General features: G+C 35.6%; 1 protein-coding gene across 4 annotated transcripts in view; it reads left to right on the plus strand.

Moving 5' to 3' along the window:
- Nucleotides 1-23,609, plus strand: part of IKZF2 (IKAROS family zinc finger 2) — a 154,256-nt gene that overhangs the window by 89,256 nt on the left and 41,391 nt on the right. For 3 of the 4 annotated variants that reach the window (XM_003784978.1, XM_012802154.1, XM_012802153.1), the window contains 2 exons: nucleotides 3,786-3,974; nucleotides 11,073-11,240. In XM_003784978.1, the coding sequence (XP_003785026.1) occupies nucleotides 3,786-3,974; nucleotides 11,073-11,240 (357 nt within the window). Of the gene's footprint in view, nucleotides 1-3,785; nucleotides 4,053-11,072; nucleotides 11,241-23,609 lie in introns of all 4 variants that reach the window. The other variant, XM_003784977.1, reaches the window with a different exon arrangement.

Here is a 23,609-nt window from a genome sequence, read left to right on the forward strand (position 1 = left end):
TTTCTATTTAATAATTAAAATTTAAAGAATAATTTCTTTGATTCTAAATTATCAACCTAATTTTAGTGAGATTAGTTAAAAATTAATTACTGTGGGTAGTGCCCATAGCTCAAAGAGTAGGGCTCTGGCCGCATACACCCTGGCTGGCAGGTTCCAACCTGGCTCCGGCCAGCTAAACAACAATGACAACTGCAACAAAAAATAGTCGGGCATTGTGGCAGGCCCCTGTAGTCCCAGCTGCTTGGGAGGCTGAGGCAAGAGAATTGCTTAAGCCCAAGAGTCTAAGGTTGCTGTGAGCTATGACCCCACAGCACTCTACCAAGGGTGACATAGTGAGAATCTGTCCTCTCCCCCCCAAAAAATTAATTACCGTGGGCTTTTGCTTGTACATAAGCACCTGTGCAAAATTTAGTCTATAATATGTGTATATTAAAATGAGTTGCACTTTATTGATTTCCTATATCAGTTCAACAAAGGGTGTATATTCATACACAACAGATAATTCCTTATAGTGTTGTTTGAGAAACAGTTATCATGGTGTTACCATTTCTTGTCTATTTCCATTTGAGCAAAAATATGTGTATATTTAGATTTATTTTAGGTATATTCTTCTAAGGATAGAAAGGCCTAACTACATTTGTAGTAGCTACTGCTTTTTAAAATGACGTTTTTATCAATGTTTGATGTTATGTTTTAATGTCCCTATTATAAGATTCTCACTAGGGAGAAATGATAATATTATAATGCCAGTCAATTCTTTATAATTGTGTTATTTTAAAATTTATGAAGCCCATAGTTTTAGACTCAAAAACTGCACTTTTAAGTATTTATTTCTTTATTTTCTGAAGTGGAATTCGAGTAAACTTTGTCCTCACTGAGTGTATTTGACTAAACATCCGCTATAAGTGAGGAATATAAATGATGGTAGTGCTATGAAGCTTCTGGTCATTAGCATTTTGCTTGAAATAAACACGTGGAACAATTTGCTCACAGGTTGGTGTAAAGTCATAGTGTATAAAATTAGGCTTTTCATTTATTCCTTAATTTTATTTTAAATGATAATTATGAATGAAAGATGGGACAATACAGGGTAACCAATATAGCATTTTGCATTAATTAGAAAAGTCTTCCTTATCAGAAAAAAAAATGTCATGGAAGAGATCTTAGAGTATGGAAAAACCTGTTGAAGCAAGACAGAGACCCCAGAATCCATCATTGAAAACCTTAAAAAATTTAACAAGTAAAATTAGTACATATGCCAGAAATACCCTTAGTTAAATAGATAAATGAAACTATTTGCAAAACGCATCATAGACTCAGTACTGTAAGTTTCTTAGTATATAAAGAGCATGTAAATTCAGTGAGAAAAGAGTGATAAAGTAGTAGAAAAATGGGTAAACAACTCTGATAAACAATTCTCAGAAAAAATAACAAAGAAGATTTAAACATAGAAAAAGTTACCCAACTTCACTTATAATTTAAAAATACATATTAAAAACTTGTAAAATACCACTTATCAAATTGATAGTTCTGTGTATTATAAAATAATGTGTAATAGCATGAAAAAAAAATAATCTTAAATCTCCAGCAATAGGGTCTGAATAAACAAATTATATTACATTTATAAAATGGATTTAGATACACTTTGGAATTTGAAAATTATGATAGTATGGTTGCTTTTGAGACAGGGATTGAGGGATTGTGAGCCTTAGGTAGAAATGGATTGAATATTTTGGGTTAGGGGAGATGGAGTCTTACTCTGTCGCCCCCACTGGAGTACAGTGGCATTATCATAGCTCTCTGCACCCTCAAATTCCTGGGCTCAAGCAGTTATCCTGCCTTATCATCAGGAGTAGCTGGAACTACAGGCCACCATGCCCAGCTAATTTTTCTACTTTTTGTAAAGACAGGGTCTTGCTCTTGCTCAGGTTGGTCTCGAAATCCTGGCCTGAAGCAATCTTCCCACCCCAGTCTCCCAGAGTGCTAGGGTCACAGGTGTGAGCTATAGAACCTAACCCTTAATCCTTATTTTTTTATCTTTTATGTTCTTTGATTCTTCTTTATTATGTCTGTTGCTTCTTTAAACATAAAAAACAAGTTTAAAGCAATAAAATTTTTAATCAGTGGGGTGAAACCTCTCAGTGAATACTGCTTAACATCTCCTATATACCCACAAAGTTCATGAACTGATTAAGGATGTAAAGGTGGAAAAAATGTTGTCCCTGTTCTTCTCAATATTCAGTAAGGGAGTATAGGGTGAAACTTGATGTAGCTTCTCCTCTATTAAATGTGAGTCCAGGGAGGATGTCTATCCTTTTGTAGATCTCAGAGTAGTTTACATACCAAAGGTTAAGTGAGCTTCACCAAAACCTTATGAAATGGAGCACAATATGCCCAGAGAAAAATAAAAGATATTTATGTTTAAAAAATGTATATTTGCCTATATTTACTCATTTAATGCTCACATGAAGCCTACGAAGTGGATACCTTTATCATCTACACTTAAAAGACAACAGAGTGGATCTAAGTTCCTTAAGATGCTTAAGAAATTAAAGCTGTTCACTTTAACAGATAAACTATTGTGCTCAAACTTTATTCAGTAATCTGAACTGATGTCCACTTTAAAAACAAAAGATACAAGATTCAGAGATTAAATAATTAGTTCAAAATTATACTGTTGGTACTCTTGCACCACATTGCCTCCAGCTAATAAAGGGCACAGTCCGGAAAGGGGCAGAGGAAGAGCCATTTTCAAGCCCTCTCTCCAGTGATAAGTAATAACAAATCACAGAATGTGCGGTTTCTCTAAGAAAACACTGGCAATGAAAAAAACCTTGCTTCCTTTTTATGAAAATATTTCCTCTATTCATGTAGTACCGAATAACTTGTTTTGCTCAGTAACTTTGATACGATTTCTTAAGAAATTTTCAAGATTACTTGATAAAATACTCATACTCACTTAAAGCTTGCGTCTGCTTTGTGAAAAGACTCTGTCAGCAATGCAGAAATGAGGGCAGTGCTAACAAAATTCCAACTTTTCTGTGGGATGATCCAAAAACAGCAAACAGAAGGCATTAAATTTCTTAACAGTCGCAAGTGTGTACACGCATGCTATGCCATGCCTGTCATTAGCCGCTGTTTGGTCTGCATAGATTAGAGTTAGGATACTTTGATTTGCAAACTAGTATGTTCCATAGAGAATTTCTTTATATAGGAAAAAAAAAAGCAGAATAACTTATGAGCATGTGAGCTCTGTGTGCCCTGCTGTACGTTTGTACAGCGCTTAACTGGATGTATGTGTTTAGTCTGATTTTAGAACATTTGCTGTGACCGTGTGTCTCCTCATAAGCCAAAGACATTTGCTGGATTAAGGTCCAGAGTCGTTTCTCTTGCTCCATTCAGCAACAGGTTTACACAAATATTCTGATGTGAAACAGAGAATATGAAGTGTATAGAGAGATTGTTAAAGTAAGAAGGCATAACTCAGTGAGTTAAGCAATATTTAATTTGTCTCTTCTGTAATCCTATCTTAGTTGTAGTAGCCTAAGTGACAAACTCCAAATCCCATGTCAGAATTATTTAAAGATTTGCTTAAAAAGTAATTACTTGAGTTAAAGAAATAAATGTGTGAAGAAATAAGGGGTCATTCTGTTTATCTAGAGCTTTCCCGAGTCATCCTTTCATGCATCCCATTCACCTACATATCCTAAAGCACACTGTGCACACATATTGACATGGCATTTGGTGATGGACTAAGTATATTTAATTTTTTTTTCACATTACAGCAAATTCAGTAAAGCTAGAAATGCAGAGTGATGAAGAGTGTGACAGGAAACCCCTGAGCCGCGAAGACGAGATCAGGGGCCATGATGAGGGGAGCAGCCTAGAAGAACCCCTAATTGAGAGCAGCGAGATGGCCGACAGCAGGAAAGTCCAGGAGCTTCAAGGCGAGGGAGGAATCCGGCTTCCGAATGGTAAACTGAAATGTGACGTCTGTGGCATGGTTTGCATTGGGCCCAATGTGCTTATGGTACATAAAAGGAGTCACACTGGTAAGCAGCTGAAAGAATAACTGATGACTGCCTGTGACATCTGATGTTGATATTACCTGACATCTATTCTCTTTCCTTTTTATTCAGGGGTGGCAATGGTGAAACTACCTTTTCAGAATTCTGCTAGTATTGGATTGCAGAAAAACAGAGAGTAGCCTGGGTCTTGACTTCCAGCCTTCAAATCTGAATAACATATCAGAAAAGAAGTTTGGGATTCAGTTTCCACAGTTCTTAATATAGCAATAATATGATAAGGGTTCACAAGGTATAGGAGAATTTCATTGTGTAACTTAATCTTTTTGTATTTCTATTTTACCATACCCATGGGCAGGTAATATAGTTTGGTAGCTAAGAGTTGATACTACAAAATGGCACTCATGCAGTTACATAGGACTGAGTCATTTTCACTTTACCAAGTTAATTCCTTGGAAGAGAATTTCTAATCAATCTTTGCATGCCATAGGTCTTGGTAGTAGACAGGTACTTTTTGTAGTTCAAGGATGTTATTACTTTCCTGTGATTTTTGGCTGTAACTCCTGCAAGGAGGTAGGCAAGATTGAATATGACAAAGGGTGGAAACATACAACTGAAAATGTATGATCCAGAATAGGGTTAGGAAAAAGCCCTCAGATTAATTTAATGCATATTTTTAGACATTTGAGTGGTGGAAACTCCTTCATGAAAACCAACCAAATTCTTTGCCAAAATTAAAAAAAAAAAAAAAGCAACAGAAATGATATTATGGTAGGAAAGGAGGATTGTTGATTCTTTGAAAAAAAAAGACAGTTTAAAGCTCATATAAAAGTTAATTTAAAAACAGTAGCAAAAAAAAATAATAAAAAGGGTAGCTTTGACCAGAATGCAAAGTAGTAATATATTATAAAATATTACTAACTAGTATTCTTAGTTTTAAAATATAATCATTTGAAGAGAGATAAATCACAATAACAATTTACTTTAAGTTTTTATTTCTGAATATTATGGTTAATAATCAGGTGCTTCAAACTTGAAAGATAAAAGTATATTGAATTTTTTTGAGTCCAAATCTCTCATTTTATCAAGTTATCTGTCCATTATCCCTTATGTAGATAAGGGCATTTTTGAGGCTGCCCTTTTCTAATGCTCAGACTGGTTTAGTTCAATCACACCAACCTTGATGAGTCAATATACCAATGATTTATTAACAGGTATGACCCAGGCTAATATTTTAAAAATTACAGTGAGAAGTTACACATTAAAATTATTATATTAATAATCAAAATCATCAGCTTTACAACATATACACTTATTCCAACCATGATGTCAGTTACACTTTGCTTTTTGGTTATTTTTTAAATTTTCTTTTTAAATAGCACTGTTTTAAAAATATTTATGAATATAAACATTTTTCTTTCATTTTTAAAAATATCTTAGGAAAGGCTGAAATACCAACCTTGGTATCTATTAGATAAGAAAAAATAGAAATTGGGGCGGCACCTGTGGTTCAGTGAGTAGGGTGCCAGCCCTATATACCGAGGGTGGCGGGTTCAAACCCAGCCCTGGCCAAACTGTAACAAAAAATAGCTGAGTGTTGTGGTGGGCACTTGTAGTCCCAGCTACTCAGGAGGCTGAGGCAAGAGAATTGCCGAAGCTCAAGAGCTGGAGGTTGCTGTGAGCTGTGATGCCATAGCACTCTACAGAGGGTGACAAAGTGAGAGTCTGTCTCTAAAATAAAAAGAAAAAAAATAGAAATTATTATAAAATGATCTACTTTTTATCTATACTTACAAAGTAATCCTAACTATAGTTCTGACAAGTGAGTTCCACAGGCTATAATACATACAGTGTATCAGAGTGATTATATTGGGAAGATAACACCCATTCAAATGTGTGACTTCTATTGAAATACAAACTAAACAAGATCAGTCTAATGACTTTTCACTTGAGTTGTATACAGTGCCTATTTTAAGACTGAATAATATATACTAAAAACAATTTTTTGAAAATTTTTAGTAAACCTTTTATGTTCTGAGTTAAGAAAATTCAGTAAACCAGAATATCTTTTTTTTGGTAAGGATTAGCTTGGAAGTTTTTCAACTATTTTAAAATTATTTTTTAATTTTAGAATATTACGAAGGTACAAATGTTTTGGTTACATTAAATGCTTTTGCACAGCTTGAGTCAAAGTCGTCAGTGTGTCCCTCTCCTGTAGTGTGCATTGTACCTGTTAGGTGTAAATCTACCCTTCCTCTCCTGCCCCCTCCCACCTCCTTGCTTTCCATTGAGTTCTCAGAGTACTCTTTCTTGAAAATTAATCAATGTTTTGCTGTTTTTATGGAGATATTCATGAGGACTGTTAGTGTATGAATACAATTACAATTAAGATACCTTTTCTACTGTCCATTTGCTATTGACTATGGTGGGAAAGTTGAATTATTTTGATTTCTGAAAATAATATTTGGCATGAAAAATGTTTATAGTAGTTATACAGAGTTCCATAGCCCTGGAATATAACCCAAGGAGTATGACCTAAAAGAACCGTTTAAAGTACACTTGCAAGACTATGAACTTTTTTATTAATAAATGGTTTGGAGAATTATGCAAATTATTACACTTTTCTCAGATTTGGGAGATTTTTGTTAAAGCTAATAGCTATTCATGGAGGAACTTGGGATATATACCATGTTTGTTGACTTTAAAATTGTGGCTATGGTATCTTTAAACTAGCCATTTTAACAGATATTTCTGGTGACCCTGTTTATACATCTGAGTGGGTCCTAACATTTTTCAACTCCATTTTAGTACTATTTGAGAATAGAAGGTCTACTTGTGTTTCTTTAATTTAAACTAAATTGAGAAAAATTTAGTCATAATCGAGCCATTAGCCAGACACTTTTCTCTTTACCCCATGTGCTGTCTTTATCTTAAAAATTCCCACCCTTAACCAATTATTTTTAGCTAATATAAAAGGCACTGTCTTAAATTCTTATAAAGTCTTCAGGAAATATATTTTTGAGTGTTCTTAGTTCTTAGCAGAATATCCAATATGAAATTGATAGTGAAAAAATTCATTACAGCAACATGGAGTATCAGATCTAATTCACTTCTTCTCTCTCTTTCATACTCTACTAATAAGGTGCCAATTCTTGTGCCTTATATGGCTTGATGTTACTTCTTTGGTATTCCTACTTTAGTAAGTAATCAGGTAATATTGTCATCGGATACTCCAGGCACTCTTCACTGGAAATATAGGGAGAAGTAAACAAGCAGGGATAGTAAATCAATTCATACATGAACACAAATCTATGGGAACGTTACAAATACAGAATATTCTAAATTTTGGTCCTCCTTGGGGTATAGTACTCCTGTCTCTGTAACTGCATTTTCAGCACCATATTTTGTACATTGCAGCCTGTGGAGTCATTCTCTTGCTTCAAGGATTGCTGCAAGCATCTCTGAACAACCTCCAAGAATTTTACATATTTGTAGATGGTTGTCCCTTCCAAGATAGGAGCACCCTGTGCCTTTGATTCCCCAAAGCATGTCAATTAAACCCTTAAGCATAGATCTAGAAACATGTGTTTACAAAAGTATATTAACTATTGAGATATAATTTATTCCATGATAAAAATAATATATAACATCTTCTAGTTAATATCTAGAAGTGGACCAGAAGATTCCTAGACTGTTTAAAACAACAAAAACAAAAAAAATCACAGCAGATTTAGAAAGGACATAGCAATATCACAGTATCATAGCCATATCTTAATTGTTCTCTGGATCCAGAATTGTTAGTCCAAATTTTTACACCTACTAGGGAAAAAAATTAACTGTTACAAATACAACAACCTGCTTAATGTTTTTGACTGGGATTATGTTACAGTTTCCTTGATACAGTTAGTAAATTTGTGAAGTTTACTTAAAATTAACTTTGATTTACATGTAAAAACATGATTAATATGTTTTCAGAGTCTAAACTGACTCAAAAAGGCCAAATGATTTAGTCCATTTAAAGCAGAAATTATTAAAAAAGGAATAACTGAAATCTTTTGTTTAAAGTTGCATAGGCAAAATGGAGGTTTTTGCGTAGACAAAAGTAATTCACTGAGCCTTGTACATCTCAGATGATTTTATTCGGGTCCCTGTGTGCCTAAGCTAGGAAGTGTGCCTCAACACTGAAGAGAAGCTGGGCTGATGTTCTACAGAAATGGCTTTTTCAAAAATTGAGTTAATTCACTTGTTTGGTATTAACCAGACATGAGTATGACTCCTTATTTGGATAACTCCTGAACTGTAGTCCCGTATACCAATAACAACCACTCTCAGAGTTAACCTCTTTTCATCCTGGTTTCCAACAGTGGCATTATTGAGGGTTTCACTGTAATTCCAAGAAGCATTAGTGTGGAACATATTAAAACAACTGAATTGTTAAAACAGTTATCATTTCCTGTAATCAAGATATTAAGAGGAATTAAGCAAATTTCAACTTAATAGGAGAAAAGCCATAGAATTAGTATCCAAAAGTAAAAAAACATCTATCAAGCCTTATTCATAGTTCAAGTCAGGGTTTTTCAAAGCCTTCTCGGGTTGAAATGGAAGTGCATAATTTTCGGTGCCCCTTTTCTCTCGCCCAAGGAGAAGGCGTGACTGGCGACTTTCCTCCAGCCCCGTGTTACTCTTGACCGTGGTTACTTGCCTCTGCAGTACAGTTTCAACCTCCAGCAATAGGGCACCCTCTCCAGATACACCTCGCCCACCTTTCATTCCTTCTGCTCCCCTTAAGGATGAAGTAGTTTCTTATTTTAAAAATTGAAAGTATCTGGAGTGTTTTGTAAATTTAAAAACAAAATTACCCTGTCATTAGTCTCATAAAACTCAATTAGGCGAATTAAAACAATCAATTTAAAAAAGGTTTGTCCTCATTTTTTCGTTTTTTAGATTTGTGTTATTTTGAATAATGATTTAAGTACTATAAACTAGGGATTTTTAAATATTTTTAACTCAAAGATTGTAGGCGGTTTAAAGAAAGTCTAAGTTAGTATGCTGTAGGTATATTTTCTACAGACAAACATGCTTTAAATCGTTTTGTTCACCACCCTCACTGATTTAATCCCATTTAAAGTTATTGCATTCTAAATTGTCACTTGCCCGGGAAATTTTACATACAAGGGTTCTGAAAGTATCAACTATTTGGAGCAAAAATATAATCAATATTTGCTATTTTCTTTAAGTTAATTTGTGAAGGAAATGCTTCTGTCCTTTCTTTTATTAATTACTGTGAAATTTCATGGCACGGTTGAATAGTAGAAAAGACGGTCATTTCGTTAGAAAAAAAAATTAAAGAAACAAATTAAGTTGTACATGTGTGTGAAAAATAAAATATCTCTTCCAAAATTAGATGTATTTAAAAACTTTGATTATTTTGTAAGGCTTTGGATGGGGGTTGTAGGCTTTACCAAATGAATTAAACTAGTTAAGAAAAACACAATTCAGGGTGACTAACATGATAGTTTTTTTTTTTTTTAAGTCAAATACATCAACATAGTACCCTCTCGTAGATGTAGTTCACGAGAGCTGTAGATTTTGTAAGAAAAAACCTTAACCCCCACCACACACACAGTTTATATTTTTTTGGTATCACTAAGTTCCAAAAAGAGTAAGTACTATGGAATTTGAGATACATCTGATCTATCAACTTTTCAGTTTCTCTAGGTTTTACCACATCTCTAGGAGAATTTTCAGAGCTGCTGCCAGAAAGTGACTGCAGTTTATCTTCTATATACCACCTAGCTTTCTTTAAGAAAAGAATTGTTGAGTTTGTGTTATATCAAAGGCCAAAAACTACTGAGGTTTTTCATTAGCTTTTATTAACTGTTTTTATTTACTGTTTGGTTAAACAGCATATGAAACATGTAAATTTTCTTAAAACTCTACCAAAAATTATCATTGTCTAACTTCACGTACAGAGATGATCCAGTTCAACTTAAAGGGAATTGTTTTTTTTCTAATTTTCTTTTTATTCTAAACTTTGAACTTAGTATGTAACATTTCACTATTTATTTATGTATTACTTTATATTTTATTCACATCTATCTTTGGGGGTTTAATAATGTTATCAGTTTGATGCTATTTGACAATTTTACTGCTTCGTGACCTACATGTTTTATGTTTGATATTTGTGGCAGCCAGTTGATAGGAATAGACCGAATTGATAATTGAGGTTTAAACAATTTTATAGCAACCTTGGTAATAGAGAGAAGAGAGAGAAAAGATTCCTGTCAAACAAATAATTTTCACAAAATAAAGAGAATGTATAGGAAATGTCAAGATGAATAATTTTCTTAGAATTTTCCCTAATATTTTAGGAAATTTTGCTGAAGGTTTTACTATTAGTGACCAGGAGAATCGAAAGACCTGGCCTATATCTATTAATCTGGTGGCAATTCACTTGATATACCTCTTTTGTCCCCTTTTCCTAATCAGCCAAATGAGGGAGTTAAACTCAAGTTCCCTCTCAACTCAAAATTCCTCTGAATTTTAAAAAGATATTATGATAAAATAAAGAGAATAAGATTTTATAGTCAGAAATGCCCAGTGTAGTTCTCAGCTCAAGTACTTACTAGTTCTGTGACTATAATCAGATATTTTGTCATATGAACCTCAATTTATTCATTTTAAAATTGAAATGAATAATACCTGATATTAGTGTCATTGTGAAGACCGAGATAGTGTATAGAAAGCAACCAGGAAAGCAGGAAAGTGATGGCCCCTGGTTCAACCACTGGTAAACACTGTAATTATTTTTTTAAGTCCATGGAAGGAATCTTTCCAAATTTATATGATGAGGAGAAAAGGCCACTCAGCCTAATGTTTGACACTTTGGGGCTGTATTGGCCAAGCAAATTCTAGGAAGGTTAATGTTTAAAATACGGGCGAGGGAGATGAACTGTCTTAGCACAGAGAACTGGCTTAACAGTGGATGGCAAATCAGTCCCTTGCACATAACCTACTTGATTTTTCCCGCTTCTCCTCCTTCTGCAGGTGAACGCCCCTTCCACTGTAACCAGTGCGGAGCTTCTTTTACTCAGAAGGGCAACCTTCTGAGACACATAAAGTTACACTCTGGAGAGAAGCCGTTCAAATGTCCTTTCTGTAGCTACGCTTGTAGAAGAAGGGACGCCCTCACAGGACACCTCAGGACCCACTCAGGTAAGGGATGCCAACTCTTTGAGAATAAAGCTAAAATACGAAAATATGGAATACTTAGAATTAGAACAAAGCTAAGTAACTTATAGCATTGGTTTGTAGCCAGGAAAGACCCAGACACTATTTTATTAAAGTGTCTGGTGTACAATAACCGATGAAGTACTCGATCATACTTCATATGCAGGAAGTATATGATCCTCTTTTAGTCGTATGGACTTAGCAAAGGGGAGCACTGTCAACTGCAGAGTTTCAAGATATTAGAATAAGAAAAATAGTTGTGATATAAATTTACATTTTTAAATTTTACAATTAATAATACAGCAATTATGATTAATCTAGGATAATTGAAGATCCAGTGAAATATTATAATGACATTCTGAATTTACTGTAGAGGAGATGAAAACTGTTTTTTTGTTTTTTTCCCTTTGTTTTTTGACTGATGTAGTGTTTAGACTGGGACCTCAGTGAGAAAATCAGTATTATTACTTTTGAACTTGAAGATAGTACACTCATGAGAAAAGTGACTGTTAGAATATTTTATACTCTGGTTTAATTCTCTTTGTATCTTTAGTTCTTAACATAGCCATTGGGCACTATCTGAAACTTGTCTTCACTTCATAATCATTCAAAAATCTAGAATAAGTTTGGTTTTGTAAAACAAATGAAAGTAATAGTGCATAAAAGAGAAAGAATGATCGGAAATCTGAAATAATCTCATTTGACTTTTATGTGAATTGCCATAAACAAAAAGTTAAAGGTGGAAAATTATAGATAATACTTTCAAGCCAGTTTTATTTGCTGCTTCTGCTCATAGTGATGTACTAAATTTTAACTTAATATGAAGTCATGGTGGAAGTAATATTTTCACCTGCGCATTGACAAATTGCATTAGAGACTACTGAAGTTGTAAGGTAATTCTTATGCTTTCTTTGCATTTTTCCTGTTAATCTTTAAGGCCTTAACCTTTCTTTTGAGGCAGAGTCTCCCTATGTCACCCTCCATAGAGTGCTGTGGCATCACAGCTCACAGCAGCCTCAAACTCTTTTGGGCTTAAGCGATTCTCCTGGGTCAGCCTCCCAAGTAGCTGGGACTACAGGCACCTGCCACAACGCCCGGCTATTTTTTGGCTGTAGTTGTCATTGCTGTTTGGCAGGCTTGGGCTGGGCTCAAACCCGCCCGCCACCTCCAGTGTATATGGCTGGCACCCTGGCTGCTTAAGCTACAAGCACCGAGCCTAGGCCTTAACTTTTTAACTTGAATGTGAATTGTGTGTATCTACTTTAAATATTAACTCTTACATTTGGAGTAGTTACACAAATGAACATAAAACATATATTTTTCTTTCCTCCCTGACTTAAAATAATTCACTCATTTTCAACTATAAAATTTTGTTTTATTTGAAAGTTATGCTATGAAAGTTATGTCTTGAAGTGGTATTTTATTATGTAAAATATTCTTTATTGAGATACATTTTTGAGACACGACAGGCATTTCCTTTACCTGGCTACCCACTAGCTTATTAAAGTATTATTGAGTTATCTCAGGATTATATAACACACATATGTTCATGAATGTATATTTTTGCCTGAACTATATACAGTAAGAAACTTAAAACATCTCTTTCATCCATTTCAAAATTGTGTTGCTTTTGATATCATGGTTTGTGTAAACATATTACTTTATCTTCATTAAAAAAAAAATGGTGCTTATACCTGTTTTGTGCTGATTTTGCTATTTAGTTTACCTTGTCATGATTTTTGCAGATGTATAAACAGATAACAGTCAAATTGAGTAATTAAAGAAGATTTAATAGAGGCTTGGCACCCATAGCACAGTGGTTATGGCACCAGCCACATGCACCGAGGCTGGCGGGTTTGAACCCAGCCCGGGCCAGCTAAACAACAATGACAAGTGCAACAACAACAACAAAAAAATTTAACAGTGTCTAGTAGGGAAGGGACATCCAGCTATTGCATCATGCAAAGGTCTTATCAATTCATTCCTACTGCCAACTAGAATCTAAACTATTACCTGTAACTTATGTTCTTCATAATGGGCAGAACATAAAACAGAGCTGGTAAGTCCATGCTTCTCTAATTGGTCAGAAAGCTCAAAAACGATCATTATAGCTTTCTTCATCCACTCAATTCCATTTTACCTTACTCTTACCCTGTCTAGAACCTGGGCTAGATTAGGTTTTTCATTAATTAATTAAGTTTTAACTTAGTTCCTATAAGTTCTGAGCCTTTGATATTCCTCTCTTTCTTAAATCATTACATTTATTGAGTAACTAAAATTATAGCACAGGTATTTTTAAAGAGATGCCCCATCAAATCTCCTTAGTTCAAAACATAACATAGTTCTCCTTGACCCCATCATATAGCAGCACCCCCTAATCACCTTGGTAGTATGGCAACATTACCAGCCAGTAATGTTAGCAGCTTCCAGCCTAATGTTAGCAGCTTGAGATACATAAAATAGCCAGTGAATATTCCTGGTTTTCAGACCCAAAATTCTGACCCCTGCTGAAAACATTCTTCCTTTGGTATTAGAGATTTCCAAAACCATCAATCTAAAGTTTTCAGGACAGAGTCAAGATCCTTTGATGTACTAACATGGCCACTTCTATCATAACCTCTTTGTTCCCATACTTACGCATTCCTGCTATGGAGGAGACAACTTTGGCCACATATTATTTTCCTATAGAGCACACCCAACCTTCGCCCAACAGGCAACCATACATAAACCACTCCCTTGGGAGGCCTTTTCACCAGTCCATTTAGCCAGCTGAGTCTGGCGTGAGGTATGACCAGTGAATTCTATACAGTTGTGCCAGTTGTATTTTCTTTGCTATTGAGATAAATATCCTGGTTGAAGGCACTATTGTAAGAATACCCTGGTAATTGGTAAGGCATTCTGTTAAACCCATACAAGAAGGAGTTTGCAATAGTATTAAAGGAGAAGAGAAGACATATTCATATCCTGGAAATCTGTTGATTCCTATTAGGAAAATTTCCGTCTCCTGTATGAGGGAAGCAGTCAAATATATCCTGCCTGCCACCACCTGATTGGCACATGATTGGTTGATCTTCCTGGAGAATGGTGCCATATCAGGCAGAGCCTTGGCACTGCACATTGTGAGCCTGGCAGTGGTAAGAGTTGAATCCGTCATGGAAGGGAGGAAGTCCATGCACTTCAATCCATACACAGTTTTCTTCCCTGCTCCCATTATCACTTTGTACATTGGTCCATTAAGCAAGTTCCAGGTTAGGCAATGATAGAATCTGATGATATCCTAAAGATCCAGAACCTTGTCCAGATGACTAAGAGCCTTGTCTACAGTGGATGCCCACTGGAAGTAATTCACAAAGCATACCGTGGCTTTGACCATACATTCCTGCCATGCATCATTACCTCAGTCGTCTCTTCTTTCCTGCAAAGTGGACAGTCAAGTGTACTAGCTGAAATTCTGGCTATTGTAGGGATATCTTTTTACCACTGTCTCAGGGTCAGCCTCATTAAGTGGACCTGTAAACACAGTAGTCATAGCTGGTACCAAACCCCATGTAACCCATTTATAAACTAGATCCACAAGGTTTCAACCTCCATTACTTCGTCATTGAGTACACTCATGAAGGCAAAGGTCAAAGTTGAAGGGAACAGACTGTGAAACAGAAGTAGCGATCTCAGGGACGTCTCAGCTTACTTGCTCATGTAGTATATTTAGGCTTTCCCAACCTACTTGATCCCAGTTTCATTTAACAATGAAATGTCACTGTACATTTATTACTTTATGAAATGTTTAATCAGATAACACCAAGTTCATTATATACACTTCGGGCCAGTAGTCATTTGGAGTCCTGTGGCCTAGTACTCGGTTTTGACTATAACCCAATAGCAAATGAAGAGCAACTTTTCAATTGGAGCATAGTTATCTGTATATCTTTCTTACAAAACCATTAGGGATCCATGTACTGAGGTTTCCATTGACAAGAGATGTTATACGGCCTCTCTGTTTCCCACAGACATTACTAGAAGTCACTATAGCTGCTAGATCTTAGAATTAAAGGAATAGGGCACCTTTCATCATGGCAGGGGTATGCTGTAGTTCCTTATCTTGCCCCAAGCTCCTCTTGAAACAGACAGAGTTGTAAATTACCTAGCAGGAGAGCAGCTGCAAACGTGGTCTGTGTTGCTTCCCAAAGCTAAAGAAGCCACCTCTATTGTGCCTCGTTCCTCATGATGGAAGGTGTAAGGTTCAACAATTTATCATTTATAATAGAGGATCTATTTCAGCATGCTCAGACTATTGGACACAAAATTTCATCAATGTTGAAAGTTCCTGAGTCCTTGAACTTTCTTAGACTCTATCTCCCATTCTCGAGCATGTATCTGACTACCACGTCCTGCTCACCAAGTCCTGTCAGTGCAGTGTCATGAATGTAATATTCCACCTTGGAGTTTTGTGGGATGTCAAGATGAACAAGATTTCTCCAGACTGTAATAACAGAGAGGAGAGTTGACGTAGCCTTAAGGTAAGATAGTGAAAGTATGCTGTGCCTGCAATGTAAAGGCAAACTGCTTCTGATTATCTGTGTTGATAGGAATTACTGTGGACTTTAAAAGGAAATCAAGTCTGTAGCTTCATACCTGGTGTCAGGGGCTATGTAGATATACTCCAGTAAAGAGTCTGTAACTAGAACTGCATCTGCAGTTTTCATTATTATGTTATCAAGTATGTATTTATGTGTAGGACAATCTAGGATATGCATTCCTGACAGTTTAAATGGGCATGCAGTATGAATTTACCACCCCAACATCTTTCAGTTTTCTGATCGTCTCACTATTAGTTGTAACTCACCCAGATATGCATTATTTCTTTCAGTTGGTTGTGTTGGAAGGGGTGGTAGTTGTAGGGATATGCTGTCCAATATGATAGCCACTGGCCACACGTAGCTGTTACACACATAAACATGGCAAGTGCCACATGCTGAAATACTTTTGATTAAGTAAAACATATTGAAATTAATTCTAGTTTTTAAAGGTGATTACTGGAAAATTTAAAATTACATATATGAATCATAATCACATTTTATGCCTATTTCATAGCATTGTCCTTGGTTACTTATCATAATTTTTCTTCCATATGTCAGGAAACCAATGTAAGCATTATTCCTTATTACTAAGTATATTTATTCTCATAATACTGTAAGATGTACTTGAGTCAATTTTCCATATATATATCTATTTACCTACATATGCCCCCATTTGACTGGTGGGCCACAGTGGCATTTGGGGTTCTAATGATTAGTGACAATTTATAGCTAATCCAATAGAACAATCTAATAACTCCTGGAAGGACTTGGAATTTTCCTTTTCCCCATCCATAGTCACCATAAATAGCCACCCACAGTGATTCTAGAATGGCTTGGAAGAGAATTTACAACAGATGCCGTGGCCAGGTTTCAGGGCCCCTCCTGAAAGGGACTCAGTCTCCGCTTGAAACTGAGTGACTCTGGGGCTATGAATAGGCTTAAGTCTAGACACAACGTAAAAGGTCATGAATCCTCACCAGGGCAACTCAGATTGGGTTTTGCCTAAAAGACTTAAAGTTTCTTTGCCTGTGTAAGTCAGCAACTTGGTATAGTCATCTGTGTGTTTCGTTCACGGGGGTCCCATGGTCACTTAGCTATAATATAAACCCCTTTTATCATCCCATCCCTATGTCATATTAAGGTAATTGTACCTACCTGAAACTATTGTGTGAACTCCACCACTGTTTTGAGATTGACATTGCATGAATTGATCCATGATTGTAGCATCTGTCGTTGTTGTCACTGGCCCAGAGGAGACAGTTATCATAAACCTTTCCAACTATGTGGGTTCCTTCCTCACCGGTGTATTTCTTAATTCCATAGTGAAGGGAATGTCCCACAGGCCCATCCAGGGTGCAGTTAGGGGATGGCTGAACACGGTGATCCATAATACGAGATCAATTCCAATATTCTTACTTACTTTAAATTTTGGCCTTCATCCACTGTAGTATGCCAGGAAGGATCTGGCATTTCAAGTTGTTACTATATAAGCTGCCAGTGAATCAATGATTCAATTAACTAGTCACTTCTGCTTGCTCAAGTCAATGCATTAAATTTCAGATCCTAGGTGAATCAGACATATTGACAAATTTTGCCCAGTCTAGCATTTTTGTTCATCTTCTTGGTATAAAACCCATAGAACACATTCCCTTACAATTCAGGCTGTCCAACCTGTGGCCTGTAGGCCGTGCAGACTTTGTGAGGCCTGTTTTGCTTATCTGTGGTGTCAGATATCATGACAGTTATGTGTGGACTTTGTTTTGCTGTTACGTGGTAAATGGACTCCTGCTGACATGAATTGCTGAAGTTTTACAGTTCTTTCATTGTATAGGCTGTCTTCTCCTGGATCAATCCTTGATTTTTGGCTATGTTAGGATCTAACTTATGAACCCATAGGCAGTGAGAAAATAAGAATGAATCCTGAAAATAATTCCCATTTTCTAATTGCGTTCCTGTCTTAGCTGATGTAATTGAAATTCAGTTTTACCATATGGTACTGCTAGTTTTCTTAGATGAAAAGGTGAGGAGTGAGAAATACGGGGTCTTTTTGCAAGGATAGTACAGGAGTGTTTAGGAGTTCAATATTCTGAGCCTCCTCAGAATTTTATCAGATATCACCTTCTCTAGTTTTGAATAAAAAGAATAAAGTATAGGCATCACACTTTCTGTTTTCAAAATACCTTACAAACTCACAGCAATCAAAATAATGTGATACTGGCATGAATACAGGTGTAGACTAATGGAATAGAATATGAAGCACAGAAATAAATCTGCACTTGGAGAGTTAACTGATATTCCGCAAGGCTACCAAGAACACACGATAGGGAAGGATTCCATTCAATGAATTATTTCAGGAAAACTGGATATTTATTTATACACAGAAAAACGAAATTGGACCCTTAGTCAACATATACAAAAATCAACTCAAAATCTATTATGGACTTGAACACAAGACTTGAAACCATAAACCCCATAGAAGAAAACAGGGGAAAAGTTCCTTGGCATTCATCTAAGTAATGCTGTTTGGGTATGACACCAAAAGCACAGGCAGCAAAAGAAAAAATAGATAAGTGGGTTGTATCAAACTAAAAAGCTTCTATACAGCAAAGGAAATAACAAAGTTAAAGGGCAGGCTATGGAATGAAAGAAAATATTTAGAATCCATTTATCTAATAAGAAGTTAACTTCTAAAATGTGTAAGGAGCCTCTAAAACTCAATAGTGAATAAACAGATAACCTGATTTTAAACATAGGCAAAAGACTTGAGTAGGTATTTTCCCAAAGAGTGCATATATATGGCCAACAGGTCTGTGAAAAGATGCTCAACCTCACTAATCATAAGGGTAATAAAAATCAAAACCACACAATTTTGATACATTGATCCCTAACATTTTCATGGTTATCATCAAAAAACAAATGCAAAAGATGAGTGTCAATGGAGGTTACGGAGAAATTGGCACCCTCATGCAATGTTTGTGGAAATGTGTAAAATGGTGCAGCTGCTATGTACAACATGGACTTTCTTCAAAACATTAAAAATACAACTGCCATATGATTCAGAATCTCACTTCTGGGCTTATATCCAAGAGAATTAAACTTAAAGCCATATTCTGCACTTTCGTGTCCATGGCCATATTATGCACAATAGCCATGAGAGGGAAATAAATTTAAATGTACATTCAACAAATGGATAAAGAAAATGTGGCACATACGTGTGGTAGAATATTACTCGGCCTTTAAAAGGAATGAAGTCCTGGCCTCTGTGACAAAGTGGATTGACCTGGAAGACATTTAGTCAAAGTCAATCCCGGAAGGACAAGCACTACATCATTTCTTTCATAAGAGGGATCTGAAATAGTCACAGGAACAGAAGTAGACAATGTAAGATTGTCATTACTAGGAGATGCAGAGATGGGGATGTAGAGAATTCATGGACATAAAGCTGCCGTTATGCAAAACGAGTAAGTTCCAAAGTGCAGGTACAGCATGGTGCTACAGTTAACAGTAATGTATTCTGTACTTAGAAATCTGTTAAGAGGGCAGACTTCATGTTACATTTTCTTACCACAACAAAGAAAACACAAAGTGACACAAGGAAACTTTTGAACGTAACTGTTGCATTTATTACTTGGATTACAGTGATAGTAACATGATTTAAATCTGTGTCCGGACTCTCCAGATTTTATGCATTAATTATATGTTTTTTTGGCGTATCAGTTATACCTCAGTGAAGTTAAGAGAAAAAAGATATTATCATGAACATTTCATATCATTGCTCCATTGCCCCAAACTGTTGGTCTTGGTATTGCCCGTTGTATTTAACATTGCAGTTCCATAACCTTTCTAATCAGATTCCAGAATTGATCTTCAGCCTTATTTACCCTGAGGGTTAATTGAATTAGGGACTCTTAAAACCACAAGAAAAATTCTCTGATATTAACCTCTGACTTGAGAACTCAAGAACTTCAATTTGTCCCTTCACCTTTGTCTGCTCCCTAGTGCCTCGGAAGTAGCCATGTCACACTATAATCTTGACTCTACACACTGCTGTTGCTATTTTGGCAAGTAAAGGAATTGCCACAGCTCCCAAAACCTTAACCTGCATTCACTTCATCCCATGGCACCACCAGAGACAATTCAGCTGATCCTCCTGCTGGCACGGGTTTAGGATCAGCACTCTCCCCTTACTCCTGGTCTGGAGGTTGTCCTTCCCTTCTACATGAGCGTCCCAATTGCAGAATTCCATTTTGACTAGCGCCTTAGGTCATTTCTGCTGCCAGCAACTCTTACACTCAGGATCCTGATGGGAAAGCAATGAGACACTCAGATAAAGAAAATTTGGGGATCTTCATAAAAGGACAGATATTCACAAGAAAATGGTTAGGCATAAGGGATACTCACAAACGATGATTGAAGCTCTCTGAGACTTCAAACGATAGCAGGAAGCCATTCCCAACCCTAGTCTGAAAGGGCTGGGAGATCTAGAGGTCATTGGAACTATGAGAACAAGGAAAGAGTCTTGAGCACTGACCTTCAGCAGAGAACAATAGCCCCTGCCAACCTATGATTTAGGGAATAAATACCCTGACCTCACTCTTTTAACCTTCCATTCTCTAAAGAGTGCCTCGTGTTGACTAAACTCATCCAGAAGACAAGGGAACCTATTGATTAAAGCCTGTAGAAATTAGCTTTGTATAGAAGCAGAGCAGAGCAGAAAGGGTGGAAAATGGCTGTGGAAGCCAGAGAATATGCCACAAATTAACTAAAATTTAAGAACTAGTGCTTAAAATTACTGGTAAAAGATAGTGAGTATCATGTCAAGATTGTAAATCTAATTTCTGTTTTTGTGACTGTTATCATCAGTAGAAAGTATTTGCCTCCTCCTTTCCTCTGGTAATGACTGCTGATTGTTTTATTGTATTTATTTATTTATTATATTGTTACCATATTTCTGCTTCCTGTACTGTAAACCAAGCCTTTTTCTGTCAGTGAGGAATTTGGTTTCTGAACACCGTGTAATCTTTCTGGCCTACACTATACCCATAACATATCATCTCTAATTGCATTTTTAGTTATTTTAAAAACTTTAAAAACCTTTTTGAAACATTTAGAGTTTTATTCCATTTTTAAGACTTTTTCCCCTAATTTTTATGATTACTTTTGTCTACATCCAGTTCTTTTTTGTTGTTGTTGTTTGTAGTTTTTGGCCAGGGCTGGATTTGAATCCGCCACCTCCGATATATGGGGCTGGCACCCTACCCCTTTGAGCCACAGGCACCGCCTACACCCAGTTCTTTAGCAACATTTTTAAGCATCTCATCTTTATTGACTCTTAAGTGGCAAAATTTGTTGATGTAGAAATAGATCTCCTTTTGTAATTATTTCATTGGGAATTTCATATTTAAGAAACTTTTGTAATTATAACAACAGGAAAAACTGGAATAAGTAGGTTTGGCTACAATCATACCTGACTCAGTAGCTGTATAGTTCAGCTGCTAGGATTGCTCACACATACCAAAGAAGGGCCTAGAGACATGAGGAATTCAGTGATTTGGAATACACATCAACATGGTTTACAACGGGAATGAAGAGGCAGGCAGTCAAGACGTCAGTTCCATGAGCCTGTCACCCTGACTATTCCCGATACATAGGTGAAGAGACTGAGACAGAGCCTGGATCTGACCAAAGCAGTAAAACTCCACAATCTGTGTTCTGTACCATTGATGGGATAAATGACACAGCCCGAAATATTTATTTTCTAAAACTTTTAAAGTAGTTCCTAATGGTAAAGGGAAAAAAAGTACTATCTAGAAGTCAAGAGGTCAAGACATCTGGGTTTTGAAATGGGCTTGCTGCAAATTGGCTGTGGGACTCAGTCAAATCACTTAGTCTGCTCTTTAATAAAATCTTCGTACATGGCTGTCACGCGATGCTACCTGCAGTGTGTTACTATTCCTCCCTCGACCTTACTGCTGATCAGTCACTGCTACCCAGCCTTAAAGAGCAGTCTCCACTCCCTCCACACTGCTTAACTACTTTATTTTAGTAGTTTTCTCTTGTTTAACTTCTGAAATAAATGTTCATGAAGCAGAATTAATATCTTGAGGTTTTCATTGAGGCTTCACAGTCACCGTATTTCTGGTCTACCACTCTTTGCTATCCTACATCTGATAGCCTTGATATGCTTAAAGAAAGAAAAAAAGACCTTTCTCCATGTGACCCTTTTAGAGGAGAAAGGAGAGGAGGGAAAGGGAAGAGAAAGAACTGAAATGTATTATCAACAGTATATCATCTGAAGATTATAGTCAAATTTTTAGACCCCTGAGAAAACGAACCTACACTTTTAAAAACATGTCCCAGAAATACATTACATAAAGTTGTAGGAAAATAAAGGTACAGTTTCTGTGTTATTACTGTTCAATAATCTTGAGATTTGCCACACAAATCTTCTGTTTTGCTTTATACATATTTGCAGTATAACATAGTATTTATGTGATTTTTTAAAATGATGAATCAATGTTCCTGCTACAAAAATGATTTTTTTCTGGGAATTTCAGTTTAATGAATGATATAGTCCTATCATTCCTAGAAATCTGATTAGTGTGTACTTGTCATGATGTATTATTCCTTTTGATTATTTTTATTATACCTAATGCCCTGGGAGAAATAGTGTTTAAATTAAGACCTGGATCCCCATTAGTCAAAATAATATTTAATATACTTTGTTGTTTTAAAATATTGAAGAAGAATTAAAATTGCATATTTTTTTCTAATTAGCATTCACTTATATTTCTCAAGCATTCCAATGTTATACTCAAATTGAAGACAATACAGAAAAGTATATATTTTTAATCTATGGAAAACATAATATATATATATGTTATACATTTTTTTTTATAAATTATAAAGAGAAAAAATGAGTAAGACTCCTCAGAGAGTCTCATTTTTTTTATGCCATATCAAAAATTCACTTTTGGTGAATGATGAATAATTATTTATTTGCTCAAGAATGGAATGATTGAAAAACATTTGAAAATGACAAGTTCTAATGTCCCAAGGAAGTCTATTCACTGTCTTTTGCATTCTAAGAAAAAGGCAAATATTCTAGAAAAGTACAACGTTTAAGATACTTGTTAGTTATTAACAGTAAGTTATTTTTCAAAAATTTTATATTCTTAATTAAGCAAACAAATCAGTGTAGGAATTGCTTCTGATTTTTTTTATTCATCCTTATTTTCAGAAAAGAATTATTTCATGTTTTCAGTAAGTAAAACTTTAGCTTTCAATGAACCAGTATTTAGTAATCTAAATAAATAATCTACTAATTATTTATCTGTATACATCATTTAAAAGTAAATAATTTGTAAAATTAGTTTGTGTGATCTATCTCTACTACATAACCCTATAGTAAGAGAGATTTGAGAAGGCTTACATTGTCAAAGTGTTTTTGATTTAGGGTCAGTAAGCCTATAAATTATTCTGAACAGATACCTAGTTTGCTTCCAAACACCTCAGGAATGTTGATTTTTACAACACTGCTTTGTGACCTATTCAATGTTTGACAATTTTGAGCTTAAGAAGTTTGTTGTCTATGGTTAATTGTCAGTTTAAGGCAATTTTGTCCTATAAAAAGGAAGTGGACCAGATGTACCATATAAATGGCCATCTGTTAAAACAACTTCCTCATTGTACATTTTTAGTTTTTTAATATAAGGACAGTCTCTGTTTTTCAAGTCTCTGCAATTCCAAGGACTGTATTTTGTCAAAAAAAAAAAAA

Source organism: Otolemur garnettii, unplaced genomic scaffold, assembly GCF_000181295.1.
Source record: "Otolemur garnettii isolate 467f Iridium unplaced genomic scaffold, OtoGar3 scaffold00013, whole genome shotgun sequence".
In the NCBI taxonomy this organism is placed as follows: Eukaryota; Metazoa; Chordata; class Mammalia; order Primates; family Galagidae; genus Otolemur; species Otolemur garnettii.